Source organism: Aythya ferina, assembly GCF_964211825.1.
Source record: "Aythya ferina genome assembly, chromosome: 17".
Lineage (NCBI taxonomy): Eukaryota > Metazoa > Chordata > Aves > Anseriformes > Anatidae > Aythya > Aythya ferina.
In genome coordinates, this window is record NC_140316.1 from 8,724,363 (window position 1) to 8,752,060 (window position 27,698).

Consider the following 27,698-nt stretch of genomic DNA (forward strand, 5'->3'; position numbering starts at 1 on the left):
GTAACATAACAGCAGTAGAGAAATCACCTGCTGTCTTGCCAACCTGCTAACATCTTCCCAAAACTGTACCAAAGTTTCCAGCTATTTCCCCAAACACATGTATGAATAAAATGATATAGGCAGGAAATAAATCCTGCTGTTTACCTAATGCTTTTTATTATAAGAACTATGATGACCATCTGAAGGCTCAGTGACAAATCCTGTTTGGTACATCATCATCTTATAAAAACCTGCCACACACAGAGGATGTTAAGTTACATTAAGTATGCTTTTACCCTGACAAAACACAGCCTGCTGCTTTCCACTGGGCTAACTGCAGCAAAGATGGCACATTTTCCAGGGGTGGGAAGCAGCCATCGCCTCCTTTCCCCACCACAGTTCCAGATCTAGCTCAAACTCTAAGCACTGTAAGAGCACAGAAGGTGTTCCAGCCAAACAGGCAACGCATCAGAAGCTCAGCCGTAACACTTGACTCCAGATCCGTGTACGTGCATTGGTTATTGGGATGTGACTGCCACCCAACTGCAGTGAGTAAAAGAAATGGAAACAGACATTTAGAAGAGTCATTTATCCAGATACGAAAAAGGCTAGACTGATGCTGAACAAGAAAGCTGAAAAAGAAAACCAAAAAGATGCCTCACAAAGTAACAGATAAAGGCAGAAATTACAACTTTTTGTCCAGTAATCGAAAGAAGGAACACAAAATTGATTTGCACGGAAGGGAGATCTGACAGTGCTGCCAGGGTGCTGTGTAGCTCACGCCAGTACAGTCACACATGGTACTGGTGGCTTCAGCCATCAGAGGCAGATCAGAGTCAGATCTTTAAACGCCTTGGAAGGGAGTACATTCATGTATTCAAACCCTTGGAAGGGAGTACACTTGAACATTTTAACTCTTGTGTTTTTGGAGGATAAGCATAGAAATCCAGTGTTATCTCCACTAATTAAAACACCCTTCAAAGGGAAACCTTTGTATGATGTTTTAAGGGATGAAGGTTTCAGATGTACACTAAGAGCATGTCAATACAGCTGTCCACTCTGTACCAGACTGGTATTTATCCTTCATTTCTCTACATGTACAAATGGTTATACTCACATATTGTTTCTTTACTCTTGCTACGTGTAAAGTCAATTAATCCTTTGTTTCATACTCGTCTGCCTACTTCAGGAAATCTACTGTAGCAGTATAGACATACTCTCTGCAGGTTTATTGAAGGGTTTTTTAATGTGAAGAGAAACGGAAGCTTTAGATTAGCCACACGTGACTGCTTAACTACATTAAAATCAACTGGATTTTCAGCAGTTTCTGTACTGATCAGACTTTCCCAAAAAAGCCTCAGCGCTCGAGTCTTTAACCAGTTCATCGCATAACGCTGATGTTATTTACCAGATATTACAGATGCATCTCAGCTGCAATTGAACCTGACAGAATTAGTCTCCTTTTGCTCAACATCCTGAGCCTTGCAGGAAAACAACAACAAAAACCAAACAACCTCAGGTCTTGACAAGCAAAGTTTCTTCCATCGGTCTGATTCAAAACAGAAATGTTACGCTGTCTTCAACGTACAAGTCCAATCTATGCATCATGAAACAATGATGGAAAAAGTATGACGCAAAGTCTTCTTAGTCACCCAGAACATAAAGAAAACATACAGAAGCCTGGTGCAAAGTCCAGAAATAGTCCAGGGCAGTGCTTGGGTATCACTCAAGATTTTAGGACTACTGTGGATAACGTGGCCAGCCACAAAGTGTCTCATAAGAGGTCATGACAATGTTCTCTGTTGCTAAGATGAGAGTGAACAGACCGCCATTCCCCATTAGATGTTTGTCTATTGGTTTTAATTAAAAAAAAGAAGAGCAAGGAAGAGCATACAGTCATGCAGCTGATCGTCGACGAATCACAAAAACTCCTCGCTGCAGCTGTCCCAAATAGATTCGCATCTTTGTACTGTCGCTGGTTTTCCTCACCCAGATCTGCATAAAGGAGAGAGAGAATTGGGCAAGGGGGAAAACATTGGGGTGAAAAAGGGAAAAATCCCACAGTAAGTAACATGCAGCCAAATAACTCCAGGTGTTCAGATCTGACAATAAGAATCTCTGCTACTCACGGTGCACAGATAAATCACCTTAATCCTTTTTCCCTCCCCCCATTAGGCATCTGCAACCTTTGTAGAAAATCAAGTAACACTTCTGACTTCACCAATTTAACTTTCCACTCAAATCAGTCATCAAGAATAATTGCTTCTATGGCAATGCTTGGGAAAAGTAAAGTTTGCTCCTGCTACAGTTCTTAACCGGAACTCCAGCATTAAGCTTTACCTAATCAAGAATAAATCTCTCTAGATCCACAGATCATAAAAATGACCTATCCTGGGATTTGTTCAGACACAAGGAACTATTAGTCAAATGAAAAGCTGACTCTTAATTTTGTTCAGCGAAGCATTTCTCACAGTGTATTAAATAATCTGTATCTGAAGATAAAAGGGCCTCTTTTTCAGCTACCTGCCTGGAAGAATTCATAGAACTTGCAGATATATGGTACGTTTCAAAGGACAAATTGCTTCCATGGAAGCAGCCATTCAGAGAATTAAAAAAAAAATAAAATAACTTTCAAGAAGTTCAGACCCAAATACTTGTCCTTCAAAAAAAATCAAATCTGAACAGGACTCCTCTGTGTCTTATTATTCTAAAGCATTTACACCATTAAATAAACACATGGAAAATAGGAGTTTTTCAGCTCTTAGTACTAGAATATTTTAGGACAGAAGCCCAGTACTGCCCATTGCAAAGGCTTATAAAGTCAGTGCCTGAATATTATTTATCCCAATTTTAGATACTGTATTAGCTACAAGCCTGGCATAGTAGATTTATACAGTTATTTTAATTACAATTTGACCTTACTAGCAGAAGCCCTGAATATAAATTTAATATTTGCCTGCATTTGTACTTCAGTTATTTCCCCAGAGAAATTAAAATCTACCTTTACTGATAATCATCTCTATTGCAACATTTCCAAGTGTTTGGTAGGATTTGCTAACCAAGAGGATTTGTACGTCTAGAAGCTGAGTGCCTGTATAGAACAGTAAACACAGCCAGTTTGCATTCTATCACACTATGATGGAATGGCACGCTGCTTTTGCTGAAGTTATCAGTTTTTGTTAAGCTTCATTTGGAGGAAAATGAAAATTCTGTTTTCAGTGAACACAGTGAAATTACTATTAACCCTAAAATGGGCCACAGAGTTAAGAAAAATAAAAGAATTGAGACATTCTGAACCTAAAACCAACGTTTTAGGCATACAATGTATTCTGCCATCAGAAGATAACATCTATTAATTTAAAGAACTGAAGGACATGGCAAACAGAAACAACCAAACCCATCCCTTAATTTCTTTTATTCCTAAACTGTAAAGAAAAACAAGTTTATTCCTTTTTCCAACTTCCAATAAACTGATATTTCTGAATAAACTCATGGGAAGAAAACCCTTTCCTGTACGTACTGAAGAGGTCATAAAAAGTGAAACATTGAATTGTTTCTATGTGCTTGGCCAATGATTTCCACCAATGCAGCAATCTGACTCAGTTTCCAAAGAAACCACATGGGATTATTTTTTTTTTTCTCAGTTGGATCATTATAGCTCACACTGTTGGAGATGCCCACAGCCAATTCCAAAATTCAAATCCAGTTTAAGTAATTTAGACCTTCATATGAACAAAGATCCCTGATACGCTGTTAATTACTTCATTTTTTCAGCCACAAGACAACAGTTTTATATTATAATATTACGTTCCTTAGTTAAGACTTTTTTTAAAACTTTTTTTTTTTTTTATTTTAATGGAAGTGCTGTTGGGGAAACACCCTGTGCCTTTACCTTCAGTAAAGTTCCTTTGAATTGACTTGACTTCCTTTAGAAATGCTCTCAAGTTATAACTCTGGTCTACAACTGGAGATCTCAAATCCAGGTTTGCCTTCTAGCTTCTAAATTTGTGCAGAGCCCAGAAAGATTCAAAAAACAATTGCAAAATGAAAATGAGTGATACAATCAGAGCTGCAGAGCGCACTTCTAAGAACACTCCCTCATTTCAGTATTTTTTTTCTCATCTCCTATCTTTACATTGTTGCAGAGACCCATCACAGGGAAATTAACTGCCATGCCTTCTCCCAAACCTTCCTCAGAAAAAGGAAATGAAACCTATGGTGTCACTTAAAACGTGAAATTTCTAACTACAAAACTGCATTTTCCTCAGGTTTGAGGTAAGCTGTTCCCAAAAGATTAAGAGTTTTATTCTTTTAAGTTAATAGCAATAACTCCAATCAAATTAGCAGCACTCTGTTTGTACCACATCTGTTAGCACACTACTACATCTAAATAAACAACCATTGAGCATAACAGAGCAAGGAAAACAGTTGTGATACAAAGCGAATCCCATATGCAACTCATTTTGTTGAAACCAAAGTGTTTTCCCTTTATTGCCAAAGCAAATTAAAGCTGCTTTATTATCTGATTGAAGAGAAGTGCATTCAAGTCTACCATTTCTTTCCTTTAAGTGTTTGGAATCTGCACACAAAGAATAAAGTGCTCCCGATGCCCAACTAATGGACTGCTCAAACAGTAAGATTATATTGCAACGAGATTCACATCAATCTTCAGCACGCAACTCTCTCTTGACCTGCTTCTCTAAGTCTTAATCATTAGCCAACAGGAAATTGTCTCTGACAAACGATTCACCCCCTCCATCTCCCGTGTAGGTGATGAATGATGCCAGCTTACTTCACAGCATAAATACTCGTGTTAGCAGGAAGAATTTTCTCCCTGGAGGAACTAAATTTGGTGACAAAGTTTTTCATTACCCTCTCCTGGTTTCCAAATGGGATTTACTTTTTATTTTGCATTACTAGGAGCTGTGAATATGTGCTTTAAGTAATAGAAATGGAACTTATCAGGGCAGCACCAAGGAGATGCAACATCCCAGTTCTCCCCATTTTCCTGCCTGCCAAACTACTACTTGCAGAATGTAGGATCACCTTTCAGAGAGCAAGAGCAAGGCTCTTCCCATCCGAGATCTACCCCAGGATGAGATCTTAATTCAGTTTCATCTTGTATTCAGCTTCTTTAGACACCAAACGACTACATCTTCTCTGAAAGTAGTACCTGCTCTTAGGCCCTATTAAACTGATGTCTACCTGACTGAACTGACCCATGAACCCCATGAAACCCAGAGCAGCCACCTACCTCGTTGGCGCCCACAGAACTGATGACACAGCTGATCTTAGTGTTCTCTTTAGACTCCAGGTAAATGGCCTGGCTCTTGTGGTACCTACAAAAATAAAACAACAGACAACACATCAAACCCTTAGCTGTCCAGAGACTGAGAAGGTAAACAATAATAAGGTCGATAAAGACAAGATTCTATAAGTATTTGGATAGAATAAATACAAAGCTTTTTTTTTCTTTCCATGCCACTTTCCCTATCTTTGGGGCGTAGCTGATCCTCCACACACACTTTGCATTTAAATGCAGCTTCAGAATGCACAAAGCACTCCCCATTTGAATTCAATTCTCAAAGCAGATTACTAAAAACAGATTTAATATCGGAAAGAGGCAGAGCACCAAGACACGAGATAGGACACTGATTCACAATAAGCCCTCACTTTGAGTTAACCAAACTAGCTTTTCGCACTTCAGACACAGGATGGATTTTAGATAGCAACTCCATGTTGTGCCTGATAAAATCTGACAGAGCAAATTAGATGCTAAAGGATTATTCACATTCCCCAATAAAAAATTACTGGAACACTAGTGCAACAACAACTCTGAAGTGTACTCAATTCAACTGTGCAGTCTATTAAACAGAGACCTCAAATTTCTAATAGTCTCATTTTGTGAACACATTGAAGATTACATCAAAGCGACAGGTGTGACTGTGACAAGCTATATATACCCACAATAAGCACGAAGTATCTAAGCATATTTTTATCTAAGCATATTTTTAACTTTTACATCGCATTTTAATCATGCTGTATGAGTTTTATATAGAATGCCTTAAGGAGAAAAAAGTCAAAATTCATAACCAAATCGCTTGGTTTCATGGTCTTGCCTTCTTCACCCACACCACATTCCTGGTAAGGGCTGCAAAGTACGCTAGACAAAATTCTGCTTCTGTTTATTTTGCTTAGGAGAGTTCTGCAAGTAAAACCAGTTATACTGAAACGTTATTTGCAAGTAAATTATCTTAATCAAGAGAGCACCAAAAGACTTTGGTTACGAAAGCAGATCTGTATTTCTGCCTTCAACCTAATCATGATGTGCTTCATATTTATCAGGGAAATCCAAGCTGCAGACTCACCACGCAGATCTCCTCAGCATGCAACTCCCCGCAGCCTGATGGGCTGACAGCCATTTGTCAAAATACACGCATTTGCATAATCTTTGCAGTTATTTCTACAATAACCATACTGTAAATATGGAAGTCTTCCAATAGTTTATTCCATAATCTCTTCCTACTGGCTCATGTACTCAGAATTTTCACACTGCTTGCCAGGAATAAAATGATAGCGTCGGCTTTCAGTATTCCAGAAGTACTATCAAAGGACTGGGCAAGAGAATTAAAAATAAGAAAAACATTTCTCCAACCTTTAGACACTTGTGCCCAACCATTCTTCTTTTTCCCTCATTTTAATAGAAAGGGTGTCAACAAGTATCAGGGCAATGCAATAGCAGCAACAATACAAGCCAAAAATCCCAGTTTATTGAGCCCAGGTGACTGTTAATCGATGTAAGGGAAACCATGTAAGTTGCTACAAACCAGACCTCACTCTAGTAAGGAATAGGACACTGATGGACTGATATTTCTACCATGATACATTGTGAGTGCTTAAGCAAGGAGAATTGATCATCTTGATAGCACCAGTGCACAAGCTTCGGAGTGCAGAAGACACCAGTGCAAAAGAAAACTCCTGGCTGAGATTGACGGAGGCACAGATGATGAAATATGTTTCACTCAGAGCTGTTTGTTTCAAATTTTTAATTATCAGTGAATTGCAAAGCTAATGACACACACGAAATTGGCTTCAGGCTCTGGATTTCACTTCAAGTTGCCATCTATCAGTAAATTTATGTTAATTATGCACAGAAAAGGTAAAAAAAAAAAAAAAAAGGTAAATCCAACACTTTTTCATTGAGTAGGTCTCAAACAGCCTCAAGCCCCACACATGCAGAGAGACGGGTCAACCAATTTTAACCTTGTGTACCTCAGCAACACAGTCACATCTCAGCCTTTTGCATCATTTATGCACCCACAAGGAAAAAGAAGGGTAAAACTTAACAGGAAAATAGATGAGGTTAAAAATACAGTGGAATTTAAGTTGTCTTTCAAGAGAGAAGGAAAAGTGCCAGACACCCCTTACTTCACCACTATGACAAGCGAGGCAACCAGAAGTAATTCCACTTTCTGCTACAAAATATTTTGCTGAAAGGCTGAGATTTTCAGCTGCGTGTCCATTAGAAGATTGAAAAAAAAAAATCACTGTACTATTGTATGCAGGCAAAGCTAAAAATAAAAAGAAGAAGATGGCTGTTTTATAGAGAACTGCATTTTAGGGTCTGGTGGGGGTGCGGAACAAACAGACTGGGGACAGCAAAACTGAAGTTTAATTTCACATTCCAGAATTCCCTACACAAAGCCTCCGCTCTGGAGATATGTTTGTGAAATACTTCTACAAGACCTTAGGGAGGCCACTACTTTAGGTAACGGTCCTTCATAGCTACTGTCAGGAAGCAGAGAAAGTCACTCCCAAGCTGTCAGATCTATTTTTTCTGGCACATGCCAGCAGCTACAGCCTTAATACACCTTAGAAACAATTACCCTCCCACTTATCAAGAGTTTCTTCGTTACTTTAAAATACCACCTGCTTTGCAGAAGTACCATTACTATCAATCAAAATCTAAAAGCAGGATCATTACAGTCACAAAACATGAAATACTGATCTTAAACCTGCATATAAGAATAAAGCAGAGGGGACAGCAACAACTAGGATTCCTGACAGTGAGGCCCCCGTGACTTTCATCTTGCTGAATCCAATTGTATCTGCTAACATTTTACATCCCAACTAGACACCTTTTGGGGAGAGACTGTGCCTTTGAGATTCATCTGGGCTCACAGGAGCACGCCCAAGTTTAAACTTGGTAAGAGTTTTACTGATTGATTGTACCAAACTCCATCTTATTTTTCTTGTTATACAACACTACGGTCACGTGCACGGTTAAAAATTCTAAGAACAGTTTATTCATCCAAATATATCCTAGAGGATAGTAGCTTTACACAAGAAAATAAAATTCTGAAAGAAAAAAAGGAACTTAATGCATTCGTGAAGGAACAAGTAGCCTGTTTGTGTCTGGTTTATGCTTCAAGGAAGTTTAAGCTCCAGGCAGCTGCTTTTATCAGAGCTGTATACATTGAACCCTTGATGAAACTTCACTACCCGAAGACTACCAAAAGGAAAAGCTGTAGAAGAGAACTGCTGTGTAGACAACAAATTCCATGCTTATTACTCACAGTAAGAAAATTACAACCCCAACACTTGTTATTTTAAGCCACCAGAACACCAAATGGGCTACAAGTAAGCACACTACTTGGAAATTGCTTTCTGGTTGAAGAATATGAGACTGTTCCCTTGATTATCTAATTTTGCACGTCTCCAATTAAGAGCTGCTAAGATTCCTGTGAAAATTTTAATATTTTCTTCACATTTTGTAAGGCTTCCACAGCTAGATGACTGTAAAACTTAGTGATAAATCCAATCAGCAGTTCTGAAGCTGCCTCTCGTGTGGATTTGATCTTTAAAGGTTACTTGCATTTGTTATTAGAAACATTTTTCATTGTGAAACAGCATTTCTTCTGCCACCTGGTGGAATGATGGGCTAGTGTACTACAAACCAGAGCACAAGGACAGTGAATACAGCAGGCAGCAGCTGTACCTGAGATCCCAGCACTTCTGTATCCTAGCTGACAAGCTGCACCGCTACATCAAACTGCATCCATTGGTGGCTCTCTTACATGAGATTAAGTTTGACAAAAATGTTTCCCAAGTGTCACAGTGCAAAAAATTGAACAGAAGGACAGATAAATCATGGAGCAAGCCAGTAGTTACTCCAGAAACTCTGTGAGGCCTGAACACTCTGTTATCACTTACCATTTACCGAAGTCGTAGTGATTAACCCTTGGAGGAAGATGGCTAATACCTGACCAGAAGTGTTTTGTCCCCAAATTCTTTCAAAGAAGCAATTCCTCTTCAAAGTCTTTGTGTCTACACAAAACAAGGCTAGGTAGGACTGCTTAAAAACAGAAATTTACCGGGACTTACCATCTTTTATCATAGTAGAGTTTTCCATCTTCTATCCGGGCTTCAAACCGCTGTGCTGGAGACTCTGCTGGTGTAGCTGGGAGGTGTTCAGGGGAGGAGGGAGAGGCTGAGGACAGAAAAGAGACCAGTTAAAGAGTAGCTTGTGCCCACCAGGCAGCAGTACATCTGACTGAAAACAGCAATTAATAAGGTCATGTTAGGCAGAAAAAAAAAAAAAACATAGAAAAGCTACAAACTCAAATTTCCATCAGAAAAATACACTCTATGGAGAAGAATAATTCAACCTATACCTTGTTTTATATAAATCATAATATTTACTTGAATAGATCAAACTTCTGAAGAAGATTTGACAGGTAGGTAAAAGACAACACTTAGTTTGTTTTAAATTCTAATTTATAATAAAGTAGTAAAACAGGGTGAGGATTACTTAGGCAAGTTAATACTGCTCTTTCCTGAAATAATGTGTACAGACCCATCTAGAAAGCTAAAAACATAAGTTTTCAATCCTCTATCTACCATACAAACAGCTAAGTTGTGCAGGTACATCTGAATATAATGAAAAAATCTATTTACACAGCTAAGTTGTCTGACATTTCAAATTGTCCCATGTCACCCAAACATTTCAGGCACCTAAAGCTGTTGGAGATGGGAAGCATCCCCAACAAGTGATGAAGAGACTCCACACAGCACCCCAATTTGCCACAGTAACTACCCAAAGAACAGCAATTACACAGTCAAAACATTTACAGAGTCAAATTACGGAGTCAGGAATTGACAGTGAAGAAGTCTACAATATAAATCTCCGCTCAAAACATGGTTGTGAACAAATTCCAATGCAACCATTAACTCACCTGGTCTCTTGGGTGATTTAAGCTACATGGAAAGAGAACAAAGAAGTATTACAGATCTGACGTGAGCTAAGGAAGGTTATCGCAATAACTATAGTTTTTATTTTTAAATGGACAGATACGTGGCATAACAAAAACAGAATAGTATGAATAGTCTCGTGATACTAAAGGTGTTGAAATGGAGCTTTCTCAGAGCATTCAGATAGTCCACCAAAACCAGCAAAAACCGAATCCATCTCACACACTCCGTTCTTTGAACGTGATCCAACTTTTCTTGGGGCACACCAAATACAGTATGTAAATTATTAGAGACCTCTGCAGCTGCCAAAATAGGCATGCCCCACTACCATCCTCAAAAACCTCAATGAACAGCTTTCTAGTATGAGAAACCATAAAAGCCTCTAACCATTTAGCAGGAAAGCAGTAGGAAAATGAAATCTAGAAAAAAACTGAAGTATAAACATACACACTGCATCCCAACCAGCCTGGGGAAGTATTGCAAGACTGGGGAGGGGAAAAAAAAAAGGAAGGCCCACAAAGGCCTGAAACAGAGGCAGGTTTTTGATCTCACAGAAAGCAATGTTAACATCTGTTCAGCCAAAAGGAAGAAGAGAGAAACACTCCTTAAAATAGCTTATCACTTGCTTCTGACAAAAGGTAACATTTTTACATGACAGTCATTTTAATTAGGTTAATTAAGCTTATTACAATAGGAGGGAAAAGATACCATCTTGCTTAATCTTTTATTGTGTTATTTTAGAAAGTCTGTTGGGGTGAAACAGTCCCACGTGTCAGACAGGAACATAAGACAGACAGCTCTGTGCTCTTCAGGGAAGAACATTAGCTTTCTTTACAAAATAAATACAAATCAAGCCATAATCCCTACCTTATTCAGGGTTCTCAGGTCCTCCATTATTTGCTCATCAGTCAACAGGTAATTTAGCTGAGGTATCCAGAATTAAGGTTCCCATAAGCTCTCGACAAGCAAAGATATAAATTAAAAGTCAATGACATCTCACTTCACTGAACATAAGCCAGAAGGTTTCTGTAAAACTGCATCAGATTTTAATATGGGTGTTATCCTTCAGCTTTTCTTTGTCATATGAATTAGTACAAGTCAATCTCCACAGAGTCTCATCATTAGCAACAAACAGTGCCAAATCATTTTAATTTATTCACATATAACCATCAACGAAAAACCTTTAGTGCATTGACATTTACTTCATATAGGCAATCAGCAGCATTTCCAATGTTGTTCTCTACAGCAATGCAAGAAGAAAAATCTGGAGGCTGAAACACAACAGACTCGCTTCGAGCTTTGTAAAATTGAGCTGAATCCCACCCAAGTCTAGGAAAAGAAAGTCAGCAGTTTGCAACTCAGTAGGAGGAACAGAGAGAGAGGGATGGATCTTTACTCCAGTGACGAAAGGCAGAGTTTCATACTACAGCTGCTCTATCATGCTCAATTAATAGGTCATGTTTGCTATGAAACTCATTTATTTCAGATGAGATATGAGCACTAATAAATAGATATATTTTTTAGAAAAAGTGAACAGAATCTCCAACTAAAAAGAGGTTAATTAAAAGTGGAGATGCTCATGACTATACTGCATGAACCCTAGAATTTTAAGTTCTGATATCGCCTTCAGAAAATGTGAGTCACTCAGGAGTCACAAGATAAGTGTCTTTAATCTAAGCCAAACAAGTCTGGAATCTAATAATAAACCTCTGCAAAGCAAGTATCATTGCCTCCCTTTCCAGGTGAATTTAGTATACAAACAGAAAAAGTGCCCACTGTCACATTTCCAAAAGCCAAAGAACATTTTAATTATAAAAAACATGCAACGAGGCAGGACAGGAGGATTACATATACATGTTTTTCTGTTTCTTGTGATATATGAAGACAAGATGGATTTTCATCTTTTTTTTAATTCAAAGAACACATCTGGCACTCCACTGACACTGCTTTTGCTATGCATCTTTCTGTATTAGATATCCAAAGCCTTTATCAGAAATGGAAAAAATAGTTTGATATGACAAATATGATCTTTCTAGCAAATGTCACATCTTGAAATGAGAAAAGCTTTGGCTCATGGAAAAAGCCATTTCCTATCTATGGAATCAATTGCCTCAACATTTAGGTAAAATGACAAGCTTTTCCTTTGTGAAAAAATTACCAGAGGAATTCAAACCGATCTTGCTGACAAAAAAATCACCTATGTTATCCCATGGCACTGTGAAGTAAAAGAGATTATATTGTCTTAGTAAGGGATATCTAAGGACTAGCTGTAGAGTATTAGTTTATCACACAATATACAGGAGAAGTCATGTTTTGGTATTTCCCAGATGAAAATCAGATTCTAGCACCTCATCTCATTTTCTTTCCTATACATCACAACACTGATGCATTTTGCCTCGCAGGCAGCATGCTGGCTTCAGGTAGAAAAGCCATTCAATGCTTGTGTAAAAGGATATCAGGGGCAGGTTTCCTCCTCTTGTCTGGGATGGGAACTGGATCATTTGGTCGTCGCCTCAGTTTCCTCGTCATGATAGGCTTCACTTCCATAGAATCTGTAGGGTAATGAAGTTGGAGAGCAGATAAGACCACAGGGAGAGAAGTAAGAATCAGACACTTTCTACACAAGGCACAAGGGAAATAATGTCTCCTCTCCTGCACAGAGAATTGGATTTTTTTTCATGATAGCTTCCAGCATTCAAGCTGGAAGTGCTGACAGTGAATACAAAGTCTCTTTTATAGGAGGTCACTGTTCAATATCAGTGCTGTGATGCCATGGTTACAGCTTTCGCTGTCTGGAAGTTGTTTCAGGGGCATTCAATAGCTCCTTTAGGTGCAGGTAACTGAAGTACAATGACGAAGCAGAAGGGTTCAGGGAAATTTTTTTTATGCTAATGGCAAATATCTGCTTGTAAATAGACCACTTAAAAGGCAGGGTTCACAGAGGTCTTTGCTAACAAAACTTGAACAGGTAATAGCACACAAAACATCACCTACATATCAACTGTTCTTTTTTATGCCTTCAAGCTGGAAAAATAGGTTTGTCCAAGCAATAAAGATGGTTAATGCATTTGAGACAGACTGATACAATCAGGTGGAGTAATTTTGAACACAAATAGGATTTAAATCCAGATCTAAAGAAGTTTCAAATTATGTTTTATAAAATGAACCTAATTAATAACTCACAAAGCAACGGTTGTTAGGAAGTAAGTTGTAGCTTCTACACTGGGGAAAAAGACAGAATCTGTCTAAAATTTAAACATCTCATCATTATCTGCATTGCAGTTTGTCCAAATATCTATAGGTCATCTCAACTGAACGGCTTTACCCTGAAACTTACACGAATCATTCCTAAATTTATGAGGATACCTTGAACTGGCAAGGAAGAGACCACATCTTAAATGCTAAACTATCATTTCACCTCTTCTATGTGCTATGAATTATTTGCTTATCTTTAAGTACACATGAATCACATCCCAGATAGCACTTACGTATATGAAGCTTCTGTGGCTCCCTCTAGACGCTACATCCTTGAGCAACAATACATCAGTGTTCTGATGTGTTCAAAACACATCAAATTACTTTTCTCCTTATCTCAAGGGTGAACAAGGATGGCCATTCCGCACATCAAAGGAAAAGATATTGTGATAAAAGATTAAAAAAATAAAAAATGAAGTGCCACCCACCAAGAGCACACCAAAGGAAACCTCTCTGCAATTCAAAGCTGACTGAAAAACACTGAACACTAATAGCTCTGCAGACACTAAAAACATAAGTTATTGTGCTGAATAGAAGCCATCCTTCACATTTGTTACGATTGATTTACAAGAGCCTCAAAAGAGGAGTCTGAAGCACTTACTCAAGGTGATATGCAGCCAAGCTGAGAAGGCTTTTTCACCTTTTTTCAAGAATAATTTGAAATGAGTCGTCACAGAGATGGTATCTGTATTGCTTAAAATGTGAATAAGGCAAAAATATCATTTTTGTTCTCTCTTTATCTTAGCACCCTGTATATTGAATTGTGACAAGTCAGCTGAAAGTTACCACCAAAGAAAGTTATCAGGAAAAAATAGTTTGAAAGTATTCCATTTACCATGAAACACCTGAAGAGCTTCGACATTCTTGAGAGATTCATGAAAACTTTATAAAGGTTTCAAAGAGCTGCTAAAGTACCGACAGATTCAACCTGAAATATAGGCTTGTGTGAGGCTGAACAGCTGAGCCCCACACCATACAATGCTCCAGAAGACAACAGCTGCAACCTAAAAAAACCTGCAGGTGAGTCCTGGCACTCAAACCAGCCTATCATCAGGTTGCCCACTTGCATTCCTGCATGCATTGAGCTTTTAAAAGTTTTAAAACTCACTGAGTCCACACAAGCTCTGGTGTTCTTATTACTTGGCCTCCAGCATGCATTCAGAACAAAATCTGCTAGTTCTAAAGGAATCAGATTGCATTTCTGCTAGCCCGGGAGGAAGGAGATGAGGGAAGTCTGTCTAGCACATACAGAAGGGATTGCTGCTCCACAGTTATTTATGTGCCTTTTCCCAGAGTTGTATCTGACGAAACAGCTCACCTCTTCAGGACATCCAACAGTGGGGGGCCATGCTTTCCTGAGAAGAATTAATCTGGTCCCCAAACCAGACACATTTCTACTACATACCCCTTTTTACTCCTGCTCAGTTTCCCTTCAACTCTGCAAATCTCACTCCTGATGCTAACAGCTGTCCTGCTGGCAGAGAAATTGGCTTCCTTCGGATTCTGAGAACATCAGCACCAGATTTTCTGGGCTAAGATCTAGTCAGATCCTGATTCCTTAAGGAAAATCTGCTTGCAAGATTAGCATTGTATGCCAACTTAGTAGTTGGCAAACATAAGCATGGGATAACAGTAAGATAAGGCTAAGGCACAGACAGCTTGTGAGATCAGACTAGACTTCATTACTGAACAAACTAACAAACCAAAACACCACTATCAGGGAAGCAGCACAGCACAAGGTGTTTTCCAGACCAGATTAGCACTAATAGTTTGTACAAAGCCAAAAGCACTCGAATACATCCAAACAGGTTTTATTTCTCCCTTCAGAACACTAATTAAATTATCAGCTTACATAACTTGTGCAGCTACTAGGAAAGAAAGACAAAAAACAGTCTAATTCACAGACAGGCCTCAGCAACACAACCAATGTTATCGGTCCGTAAAGTGAGGGAGTTGTTTTTTGTGAGGAAATCAAATCAGACCTTGGGTTCAGCAGCACAACCTGTGAAAGAGGCTAATTACCACTATAACTCCACCACGACCATTATTGACAAGAGCACAGCCAAGGCATCAAGGGTACCAAGTGGCTTCGTGAAAGAAATCTGTCCATTTAGCATCCATTTTCCAGAGTCTGGGCAGAAATGCAGCTAACAGACATCTATTTTACCGGCTTTAAGTAGCACATTTCAACCCTTACTGTTTGCCTGCCTTTAGCTTCTTAACCATCTGTTACTGGAGCAAAAAGGACAGTTTAAAACTCAGTACCACTGATAAGGTCAATACTGCGTTATTTCTCAGGAGTTCTATTGCCAGATCACAGGAACTGAAGAATCCCTTTCCCTGCATATGGAGTAAGGTATGATAAAAATACATTTCACACCAGCCTAATGAAAAAACATGAACATCTGGTAGGTGTTCACTGGAAGAATTCAGTTACAAAAGTAGTTGAATTACATTGACTCCAACTGCCATCACAATTTAGGGAAATGATGAGGGAAGCCATGGTACATACAAGTCAACTGGTTAATTTTATACAAGCTAAAACTAGAAATGCTGTTCTCCAACAGTATCTCAAAAAATATCTTAAAAGAAGCTATGAACACAGGAGTTTAGTTTTCAGGCATGAGTCTGACCCAGAGTCCAGCAGAATCTTATGAAGTCCAGCAACTGCCACAAGAACTTACTTCATATTTTCCTGAGTTGCATTACAAAAACACCAGAAACTTAGCTGTCTTGTACTCAAATCCCTCCTTCTTCACATAGCTCAAGATTATTGCTTGGAGGTTTTCCTTTGCTGTTGGTGCTCAGCATCTTCTCCCAACTGGTCTTTTCTTCTGCATCTCTGCTCAACCCCAGCTGCTAACAGTAACACTGCATTCTTCCTACAGCCTGAAATACAGGACACTAGCTGGGCAAAGCCAACTCCTGCCTTGAACCTGCTGTAGGGAGAATACCAATCCCAGCCTGACTACAGTTCTGCTATAGAACTGAAGGACTGACATGGACCTTAAAAAAACAACTACCTGTGGCTTTCCAGAATCAGTAAAGAACATTAAGCTAGTTGCTACTGAAGTGATAAAGACCCTTTAAGGATCTTGGTCTTGCATATACAATCCACTCATTCAGAGAGTAAAGGTCATTAATTATACAAAATCAATTTGTATACAATGTTTTGAGCTAACTTTCACTTACATAGCCTCTAGCCTTCTATTCTGGAAGATTTACAGCCCCCTTTGGGTAAAGGCATGCAATTAAGCAATGAAAATGTATTAAACTGACAGTAAGACATCACAGGCTTTACAATATGCTCCATTAAGGGAGAACCTCATGACCAGGTACCACCAGAGGAATTCCCAAATATTTCAAAAAGAAACCTACAGAAGAGGGACACCCACTCAGATACAGACACACCATGCTGCTAGCCTAGTAATGTTCTAAACCCAAGTAACTCACTGCAGCTGTGCAACAAAACCTAAGGTTTCTCAAACAGTTTCTTTAATTTTGAAAATAGAAAAAGTAAATAAGAAAGCTTATCCACTCTGTTCCTTTATTGACACTATGTTGATTTACCTGTTAGTAATTCAGGTCACTGAATTTTATTATGAACTGCACTCCCCACTAAAAGACTACCAATTTGTGTTCTACATCTGTTGACATTTGGAAAGTTTTAAAGCCAGACTAGCTGTCTGTATAAATCAGCACTGCTATTTTTTTTAATCTCTTTTTTCTAAGCAGTACTGAAGCAAGGAAGACAAGTGACAAATGCCTATCTTGTTTCTTACCTCCTGTTAATTCCATGGTTAGCTTCTCATTCTCAATCATCTTCTTTTTCTCTTCCAACTCTGCAATCAGATTTTCTTTAAGCTCAATTTTCTTATCTTCAAATTCTTTTGCTGCTGCCTTCTTTTCCTTGACATAATTTTTTTCCACTTGATCTGTCTAATGCAAACCAGGAGATAAAACAGTTAGCTGAGGAGCCAATGTCCCAAATCAATGATTTAGAAACACCTTCTTTCAACTGCTGTGCTTTGATTAGCTTTTCAGTTCAAAACCACAGCTCATTCTACAGCTTATCAATATTTAAATAAAACAAACAGAAAACCATCTAAATATGACTAAGCAAGTGGAGCTACTATCAGCAAAAGAATTAATCCTTTTTAAGCCCACTTTAGTGGGGCATACCTATCAAGTGTCTAGCAGAAAGCTCTTCAGATTTTAAAGAATCACTGTATCTTATCACCTCAAGCAAGCTTAAACATCCGTTTTAAACCATCAAAAACACAGCCATCATACAGCAGTACAAGAAAATATATATATATATATTTTAATTCTATTTTAATGGCAGTCTGGAAATTACATGAGGTAATACCCTCAGAATTCTATATTCAACTGTAACAACACTACAGGAAAAAAACTGCAAAAACAAGTACCAGTTGATTAAACCGCAGGTTTAAGTCCTTGTATAAAGTTTAACAAGTATTTTGACAAATTAAGGGTACTTACTTCCAGCTGGAGAAACAATTCTGAAAGAAGAGACAGAATCAATTTATTATCTCAAAAGATGCACAAAATTTTTTAACATTTTAAGTCATTTGATACTGCAACCAAAAGCGTACATGCTCATCCCACCTCTACCCTCACTTTGCAGTTTTATGCTGAAAATAATGTAACCATGGAAAAAAAAAGACAAAAATATATTGTTAACTGAAGTTTTCTACAGATAGTCAAGCAGATTTGCAAAGCTTACACAGCAGTAAGCCATTCTTTTCAGATCAGCTACTAATTGCATCAGTGAATTAGTAAATGAGTCAGTGGGTAAATCCTAACCATTGCTTCATTATCTGCATTCTCAAAAAAAAAAAAAAAAAAAAAACCCTCAGCATGGGAAGGATAAACACAAAACCATCCTGTCATACTAGGCAGTTGGATTTTTATCATAAAATTCAAAGTTATCACAATCTGCCCTCCTGTGGAAGAAATACGATGCTGCAGCACCACTCCTTGCCAGCCAGAAATGTTTGTATTTTGTCTTAATTTTATCTAAATGTCCCAATATTTCTGGAATACCACTCTAACAAACATGACATTTGTCTCAGAAGACAGATTCCTGTGAGCAAGAAGTAGTTCAACTAGATTAAATTCTTCAAGCAAGTCCTTCACTATCCCAAGCACTTTTAGAAGGAGATAGCTTGCTCTACTGAGAAGTTGGAATATATTAGGCATCATACAACTGCCACTGCCTGTTTTATCTCCCAGTATAACAGTCAAGGCATTAGAGAATTCACCCAACTTTTCAGAAAGAAAAAAATTACATTTCCTATTTTCATATAACAGCATCTATAAAAGGCCTCTCTTCGGTATCCGGGATTAGAAAGTACTGAAAAAAGAACAGAAGGAAGGCAAGCAAATCTATCTGGTTTCCAAGCCATTTCTCTGCAGTAACACAATAAAGGCTACCCAGAGGGGCTGAGAGCTAAGCACTTCAAAATTTAACTTGTGCCTGCGCTCCTGAAACAGTGAGCCAGAAGAGCAAGTACAGGCAGCCTGCTCAGTGTCACGGCTGCACTGAGTAACACCTTCAGCAGCAACCGCTCCGCATTCGCTGTTTCAGGGCTCAAAAAGATCTTTGAGAAAGCAGGGAGTCCTCATTTTCTATTCCTGAAAATACAAAGCAGTACACCTGGAGGTTTCGCACAAGCTACATGAAAGAACAAACCAAAGTGGAAAACTGTGGGTTAGTCATGATGCCAGATACATGAAACATCTTTACGTGCTCTATTTCACACAAATGAAGACTAAAACTGTTTATCAATGTTTATCAAGGAAAAGAAAAATCAAGAAAGATTCCATCATGCTTCATGTACTCAAAAGAAACTACACACTACCCTCAGAGAGGGAAAAACCCTTCACTGCAGCAAGTTCCCATTCCTTACAAGATAGAATTACAATTATTTTGCTTCAGGTGTTACAAAAATTGGGCATTTAAGGTGCATGCATCTCTTTGAAACAAATCCAGCTTACCTGCATTTCGTATCCTTTCTTTATACTGCTGGTCCAACTTCTTCATTCTTTTCTGATATTCCTGAAGAGTACCTAGGTTGAAATAAATTGGGGATTTCAACTACAACTTTAATTATTCCTTGTATTCAGTGCTCCTCAAAGGGCAATACGCTACTTGACACAGAAACAGTAACATCTGAAATCAGGAAACTACAGTTTTGGCTTATTTTGGTAACCATTTTCCCTGTTTGTTTGTTTGTTTTTTCAGAAAGCAAGATGACTGCTTTTAAGAAAGGCTCTCCATACTGCACAGAGGCTTAACTACAAGCATGTAAAGGGAAAAAGGATGGAAAGTAGCTGGTATTTCTCCATAAGCAGCAAAACAGAGCCAATATTCCACCAGTGAAGAATCTCATAATCCCCATCCTTCTATGACCTCTGCAACTGTTCTCCAACCAAATATTAAAGAGTGCTGAAAATTGTTTAGAAAAAAAGCTACCCCCTTCAAAGCTTACCTTCCTGCAATTGTTGCAATTGCCTCTTAAGAGATGCCAGTTTGTCCTGATACATCCTGCGAAGTTCAAGAACACACAACTTTATATTACAAGGCAAACAGGCACGGTTTACTTCAATCTCTGCTTTGTTTACAATGTGTTTATGCTGAACTGCAGACTTTTCAGAAGAACTTCAGGAAACAAGTAAAAGAGTATTTGTCATTCAAATGAAAGATCGTCATTCATGCACTCCACGTAAAAAGCCCACAACCCCACCAGTTTCACAAAGTAAAGAATTGTTTCCGTAACAGTTCAGCAAAAACAGAACTTATATTTAACATGAAAACCCATCACGAGTTTAGATCTACAGACACCGGAAACTTTACAACAGAATCATTCTGCTCCTTTGTCAAATTGTGATATGTGTAACAGTTTCCTACATATAGAAGAGAAGGCATTTCCAGATCTTGACATCATCTATTAAAAAAAAAAAAAAATCTCCACCACACACACCAAAAGAAAAGAAAACCAAAACTAAAAGCAAAGTCTATTCCTGGTTCCGCTGCAGACTCGCATTTCCTTTCTCACGTACCTGTGGTTTAACACAGGCCAAGTCTTCCTCAACTGTATAAAAAAAACACCTCCACCAGTAAGAAAGAATACTAAATGCTGCAAATGCACTTTAACATTAAGAGGAGCTATTTCAAGTCTCCAAAAAGCCACTCTTCCTGGACAAGACTGGCACTCCGTTGCTTAGGGGATGTGAACGGACACCTTGCTTTTTGCATGGCTTGTATCTAGTAGATGCTTTGTTTTCTTTAAAGGATCTGCCTGCAGAGGCATTCATTTGCAGGAAAACTAAGCTGCTCCCAGGAACCTGTACCTGCCTTTGTTCAAAACAGCACTTTGTTTCTTGAACTGAGAAAGTAATTGAGAAGAAATATGTACCCATTAGATATTACATTGGTGTAGAAACTTAAAAACACAAATCTTGGCCCAGAACATCGCATAGCTTATGCAAAAGACACGCACCTGCCCCGCTCCCCAATAACAGAGCTACTTTTTGTTAGGTTACTTACTGCTCTTTCATTTCTACGTAGTCCTCTTCCTCATGTTTTGCCAGGTCAGTCTCACTGGCATCCTCAGTATCTAAGTGAGATAAAGAACAATTTGTTAAAACTGAAACAGCATTAAAAAAAACATAGTAAACAACTAAAAAAAACCCACACTCATGCAATTTAACCTTAAATATATAACCAAATAGGCAACTGCAGAGACAAGTTTGGAATTGAATCATCTTCTATACAACTGCAAGTTATCCCAGATAAATCCTCCAGTAGATTTGCAACAAAGCTTACATCAAGTTCAAGCAACGCTGACTTAAGACAGTCTAGTAATTTCTTCCTCATTTAAGTCTCCACATTAGTGCTTACAAATACTAAAGTGAGATGGTAACACAACCCTAGGACCCCAAAGAACGTTTCCCAGCCTCCTTCCTATTGTTTCGCCCAGGAAATAATCTCCTCTGTGGAAGGCTAGGACTGAAACACCTCTAACCGATTCACAATGCCTCTGCAGCTCGACCTGAAACACTCCAAATGGAAAATGCTACAACTAGATGCTGTTACGATTTACTACAAAGGCCTCACTAAAGATAAGCTACTTGCTAAGATCCCAAACACCAGCACTAATAAAGACAGCCCTGGCCTTACAGAGAGAGAATATAAACTGGAAAAAAAAAAAAAAAAAACAGTACAGAACTGCTAGTTGGTGGCTACTTCTTTACGTATTTATTAGCCGTAAGACTCGGGTAGCCGAGAATGAATAATAAATATCCTTTCCTCTCTGAGGAGAAGTCAATTTCTCTGGGCTGGGGTTGTGATGGAAAGGGTACAGCTGCACAGCCTAAACTGCAGCAATATTCCCTAGGTATGGGCGGGGCTGGCACTCTCTAAAAGAAAAAAAAAAAAAAAAAAAAAAAGTAAGATTTGATTTGAGCTACAAAGAAACACCTTCAGGTGTGGTGTTGTGTTTTTTTCGCAGCTCTCCAGGCTTGGCTGCAGCTCCTCGTTCACAAACACACAGATCTAATGGAGGAGTTTTGCTGACAGCACCAGGGACTGTCACAGGCCTGTTCTTCACCCCCTTTACTTGCTACTTTATGCACCCTAGACCCCAGGACACTCTGGGTTTCACTTTGGCTTCCCTTCTGTGTTACTTTCCCAATCCCCCCACAAACCCCCAACACCTCCTTGCACCCCCTGCCTTCATTCCCCGGGTTCTCCTCCCTCACCCACCGCCCTCCCCCGAGCCCCCACACCCCACAGGCTCTCAGCAATCCCCACCCCATTCTCCAGCACCTCCCCCTTCCCCAGCCATGACCCCAAACCCCAAATCCCCCTCCTGGCTCTCCCCTTCTCAGCCTCCCCACACACCCCCCTTCTCCTCACGTTTCCATCCTTCCACAGGAAACCCCAGGCGCTCACCAATCTCTCATTTCCACAGCATTTTCCTGTAGTTTCCGAGCCTTTCTCCCCCAAACCCACCCGCCCCCTCCCCTCCACCCTGACCCCCCGCTGCCCACCACAGCCCCGGCCAGGCCCGGCCTCCACCAACCCTCGTCCGAGTCGCGGGCCCGAGCGCTCCGCTCGCCGTCCTCCTCCTCGGCGCTCTCCAGCTCCTCCTCCTCGTAGTACTCGGGCCCGGGGGGCATGGCGGGGGCCGGAGCCCCGGGCGGCGTGGCGGACACCGGCGGGGTGGCGGACACCAGCCCGGCCGCGCTCATGGCGCCGGGACGCAGGGGGAGCCGTGCCCGCACCTCCGCCCGCCCTGCCGCCTCTGCCGGGCTGCTCGGCAACCGCGCCAGGACCCCGCCGCCGCTTCCGCTTCCTCCCGGCCTGCCCTCGCCGCTGCCTGAGCGCCCGGCGCCGCGGTGCAGGCGAATGCGGAGGGCACCTAAGGGAGGGGGCCTGCGCGGCGGGGCGGGCTGGCAGGCGGTGCTCGGTGCCCGAGGTCGCGGGTTCGATTCCCCGGCTCGGCGGCGGGGCTTGGTTTGCCCAGAGCCGTGTGGTTGGGTTTTGCCACAGAAAGCTCCTGTCCTGATAAAAAGGGCCTGCCTAGCACCTGCACAACTTCCTCACTGTGTTTTTAACACGGACAAACAGTTTCCGTGTTCTCCATGCCCTCGTCCAAAGGCCAGCAGGGCGCTGTGGGCACACACCCAGCTGAAGTGGCTCCTCTGTGCCAGCCCTCACAGCACCGACGGCCAAACCCACCCCGAGTGCCTCATGTCAGTCAGGGAAAATGTGCCATTTGGCTCCTTTCTGACATGGCATGGCACACTGACCGGTTACTCGCACTGCCTGTAGCAGATCTGTGATAAACACTCACCTGAACGGTTGTGAGGCGCATTCCCCAAACACACAGCGTGTTGGCTCACAGGGACCCTACAAACACCTTAACCAGGGAAAAGGAAACACAACAGAATGGGTTTTATCTAAAGGCCTGTGCTCCCAAACACTGCAGTGCTTTTTAGAACCAGCTAAACCTGGCCATGGGCTGCCCAGAGGGGCACCAGGTCATGCTCTTTGTGCTGGGAAGAAGGGCAGGAAGGCAGCACGTGCACTTTGCTTTTCTGCAGCTCATCCTGAAGAGCTGTTTGCACTGACTGACAATTTTTAACTTGGAACACCCATGCAAAGCATGCGCTATACCTTTTTACATAAGTAAATATTGCCTTTTACAAGACATGAGGCTGAGACCCGGCTAAAAGTCAACGCCAGTGGGAGCAGCTCCCGGATCTGTGTCCCATTTGAGGGCACCTGATGCAGACCATTGAGCTGCTCCCCATCCCCCTGCTGCCAGGGGCTGCCAGCCAGAGCAAGAGCAAAGCTCCCACAGGTTTCCTGGATGGACGTAGCAATAGCTGGGGCTGTGAGTGGCCACAGGGCGAACAGAAACAGGGCTGTATGTGGCCACAGGGCGAACAGGAATGGGTGCGGTGGCTGCTGCCACATCCCAGGGGCTGCACGGCTGGTTCTGTGCTTGGGCTGCTCAGATCGCTTTCCCAACATCACACAGTTACAGATAGATCAGACGGGCTAGAAGCCTTTCTTAGGACTAACCAATGCCTCCCCAATTTCCTTTCTTTCTTCCACGTGTCCACGCAGTTCACCCATCAGCTCCCCAGCAAGCTTTGCTCACACTGCTGCGGACAGCGGATGAGTAAACACGTTGCAAGTGTGGCTGAGCCAAGGCTGCCCTTCCAAGGTTAATTCATCCCGCGTTACACTGCCTCAGCACTTTCTGTTTGTCTGAAGCGGATCTACCCTTTAAGAGAAGCCTGCCTTTCACACACCACACAAAGGGCAGGTGCATTTACTAATGTGGGGACACACAAGAATCCTTTGAACAGAAGGAGCTGCGTACGGTGAATGAGTAAGAAACTGGACAGAGTTGCTGATGCAAAATTTTTTAGCTTATTCTGTGGTCAAAACTGGAATCTCGCTGCTTGCTCCCTCTGTACCAATTCCTGATGTTTAATATTAGCCTTCTGGAGACACCCTATACTGTCATCTCTCAGGCATTTAGTGGGAACCCAAGGGAGGAGGTTCAGCTTTAAGGAATGCCCTGTTTCCCTTACAAACACAGAAACTTAACTGTCTACGCCCCAAAGAGCTATCAGGGAAAGTTTAAGCTTCTTTGTCAAGCTGTTGTTCTTGGCTCACGTTTCCATCAAAGCTGTTTTCCTCATCACAACTCACTTATTGTTTCACATACATTCACCCAGTTTGAAGGCAGATTTCTGCATCCTGCTTTGTCAGCATCAGCTATTCATAGAGGAGCTGACGCAGAAGTCACGCTCAGTGTGTTTTTCTTTCCGTTTGTAAGAAATGGAGAAAAAAGTCACAAAGCTGTAAACAGAGGGCATGGCAACCCACTTCTTGTGTGAGTTAGATGAGTGTAGCTACAAAACGTGTAATATAGTGCCTTGGCCTGTGAGGAACAGACAACATAGAATCCAAGATCAGCTGGTCCAACCATCCCCTACCACCGATGTCACCACTAAGCTGTGTCACCAAGCACCACGTCCAACCTCTCCTTGAACACCCCCAGGGACGGTGACTCCACCACCTCCCTGGGCAACCCACCCCAATGCCTGACTGCTGTTTCTGACAGAAATGTCTCCTCATTTCCAACCTGAACCTCCCCTGGCACAACTTGAGGCCATTCCCGAGGCCACCCATGAGAAGAGGCCGACCCCCAGCTCCCCACCCCTTCCTTTCAGGCAGTTGCAGAGAGCAATGAGGTCTGCCCTGAGCCTCCTCTTCTCCTAACTAAACAATTCCTTTTCCCTCAGCCGCTCCTCACAGGACTTGTGCTCCATGGCTGAGGATTGGGGCCTTATAGGGCCACGAGGGGCCATGAAACAAAAGTGCAGAAACTTGAAAGCCAGGTGTTTCAGGCCAAGGGTGTTGGTACAACGCTGGTGAAGGGCCTGGAGCACAAGTGCTGTGAGGAGTGGCTGAGGGAGCTGGGGGGGTTTGGGCTGGAGGAGGCTGAGGGGAGACCTCATTGCTCTGTGCAACTGCCTGAAAGGAAGGGGTGGGGAGCTGGGGGAAGGCTTATTCCCACAAGTGACAGGACCAGAGGGAATGGCCTCAAGCTGAGCCAGGGGAGGTTCAGGTTGGCAATGAGGAGACATTTCTGTCAGAAACAGCAGTCAGGCATCGGGACAGGTTGCATGGGGAGGCGGTGGAGCCCCCATCCCTGGGGGTGTCCAAGGCGAGGCTGGACGCGGTGCTTGGGGACACGGCTGGGTGCCACCGGTGCTAGGAGATGCTTCCACCACACTCACCCAAACCCATCTCCCAACTTCTAACAACTCCGTGCCTCACCCCCGACCCCCTCACATCCACCCCAGCCCCACCTCCCCCCTGCCACCCCCCTCAGGCCGGCGGGGCCCCGTAACCGAGCGCCGCCCCCCCCCCCCTTCAGGCCGCGCAGCCGAGCGCCGAGCGAGCGGAGGCAGCCGCGCCCCGGGCGGCGGCGGCGGGGCCGTGGCAGGAAGCGGCGGGGCCGGGCCGCCCCCCCCCGCAGGCCGGCACCGGGTGAGCGGCGGCGGGGCCCGGCCGCAGGGAGCCGGGGAGGGGGGCTCGGGGCACCCCGGGATCCCCTAAAGGGGGTTGAAGGGGGAGCCGGTGCCCTCCTCCCCCTTCCTTCCTTTCCCGCGGGGGTGGTCCCGGGGAGTTTTTTTTTTGGGGGGGAGGGTTTATAGGGGGGAGGGGGGGTCGTGGTCGCGACATGGTCGTGACATGGTCGTGACAGGGGTGTGTTGTAGGTGCCGGATGTCCTCGAGCAGCCCCTGGGCCCGCCTGGGAAGGAGGAAGGAGGAGGCCGGCAGGCGAGTGGTGAGCCCCCAGGTCTCATTCCCTGTCCCCCTGCCCCGTGTGTGTCCCCGTCTCCCCCGTCCCCATCCCCTCTGTCACTTCCCCCCCTCCCCTGTCCCCCTCTCCCCCGTCCCCCTCTCCCCTGTCACTTTTCCGTGTCCCCATCTCCTCCACCACTTCATTTCCCCCTCTCCCTGTCACTTTTTTTTTTCCATCCCCATTTCCTCCCCTGTTTCTTCTCCCCCGGCTCTGGTTCCCGTCCCGTCCTGTGCGGGTGCTCCCGGCCGAGCTCCCCATGGCCGCGCCGTGGGGCTGGGTGCTGTGGGTGCAGCTGCCATGTTTGGCTGGGCACCGCCGGGCAGGTGCTGCTGGCAGGGCCTCCTGCCCTGCACCACGACCAGGACTCGTCCCAGCGCTGCCTTGAACCCACATCCAACCCCGAAAGGATTTCGGGTCGCGTTGCCCACCTTGCAAAGCAGTGAGCTGGGCAGCAAGACGTCAGGGTGTAGGGTTGGGGGTTCAATGGGGGCCATGCGCTCCTTATCTCGTCCGCAGGAGCTGTGAGGTAGCACGGCGTGGTTAGGAGTTAACTGGGTAAGAGCTCAGCGGGGGTATGACACCCTGCTGTCATTTATGGGACTCTTGTTTGGGGGCTCCGATCTGCTCCCCAAGGTCTGCGTACGTCTTTTAAACAAAGGGTTGATGTCCGTGAGTTCTGCAGTGCCTACAATCACGTAGCTGATTTCACTGCTGGCTGTTAGTTTAATGAATCAGGTAGAAGATACACTGGAGTACGTGGGTTGCTTTTCTGTCATGTAGTCGATTGTCGATAGAAACAATACCATGCTTGCTCTTCTCTTTTTCTCTCTCCAGAACTGTATGATTTCTGGTAGCTGGCTAATTCTGAGTTCTCAAGGAGTGTTGAAACAGTACAGGGAGTGTTTCAAGTGTAAATGCCTCTTCACAAACTTTATTTTTTAACATTAACACATACCGGACAACTTAATGCTTTCTGGACCCGCAGTGAGGCTGCAACCTGTTTGTAACTATTAATGTGTGATTTTTCAGATTAACATTTCTTACGCCCAATAACGAATCGCACATCTTATCATACAGCTCATCAGATAACTTCCTCTAGCATCTGATTTGAGGGACAACTTCAGCTAGGCCGTTTCCATCTTTCCTACCCAGTGTGAGGGTTTGCAGATGGTAAACTAATTCTTCTGTGTGTGTGTGTTACAGAGATTCTCTGTAGGTACTTCCCTCTCAATTTGTTACCTTTGTTAATTAAGTTTTTCAGAAAATCCTTGCTAGTCAAAACTTTCTATGG

The 27,698-nt window shown here is 42.4% G+C and overlaps 2 protein-coding genes across 4 annotated transcripts in view; one reads left to right on the forward strand and one right to left on the reverse strand.

Annotated features, from left to right (window-relative positions):
- Positions 1-1,817: 1,817 nt before the first annotated feature.
- Positions 1,818-22,835, reverse strand: SUDS3 (SDS3 homolog, SIN3A corepressor complex component). Its single transcript, XM_084538719.1, has 12 exons — positions 22,596-22,835; positions 21,059-21,128; positions 20,001-20,056; positions 19,507-19,578; positions 17,989-18,008; positions 17,268-17,424; positions 12,687-12,782; positions 11,098-11,159; positions 10,215-10,236; positions 9,364-9,469; positions 5,234-5,318; positions 1,818-1,974 (listed from the first exon to the last, which is right to left on the reverse strand). The coding sequence occupies exons 1-12, from the start codon at positions 22,762-22,764 to the stop codon at positions 1,876-1,878; spliced, it is 1,014 nt and encodes a 337-aa protein (XP_084394845.1). The 5' UTR covers positions 22,765-22,835; the 3' UTR covers positions 1,818-1,875.
- Positions 22,836-26,015: 3,180 nt separating this feature from the next.
- Positions 26,016-27,698, forward strand: part of TAOK3 (TAO kinase 3) — an 81,965-nt gene continuing 80,282 nt past the window's right edge. Inside the window, exons 1-2 of one of the 3 annotated variants that reach the window (XM_084538727.1) lie at positions 26,016-26,089; positions 26,320-26,389. The gene's annotated coding sequence lies outside the window, so the exon portion shown is untranslated. Of the gene's footprint in view, positions 26,090-26,319; positions 26,402-27,698 lie in introns of those variants that run through there. The other 2 variants (XM_084538721.1, XM_084538725.1) reach the window with 2 other exon arrangements.

What these genes read in the sequence shown, in the direction of transcription:
- SUDS3 (XM_084538719.1), bottom strand. Translation starts at nt 22,764, where the DNA reads ATGAGCGCGGCCGGGCTGGTGTCCGCCACCCCGCCGGTGTCCGCCACG. An exon ending in AATTGTTTCTCCAGCTGGAA is followed by an intron (nt 17,425 to 17,988) that starts GTAAGTACCCTT and finishes GGTTTGCATTAG; the next exon opens with ACAGATCAAGTGGAAAAAAA. An exon ending in TAAATCACCCAAGAGACCAG is followed by an intron (nt 9,470 to 10,214) that starts GTGAGTTAATGG and finishes TTCTGTCCTCAG; the next exon opens with CCTCTCCCTCCTCCCCTGAA.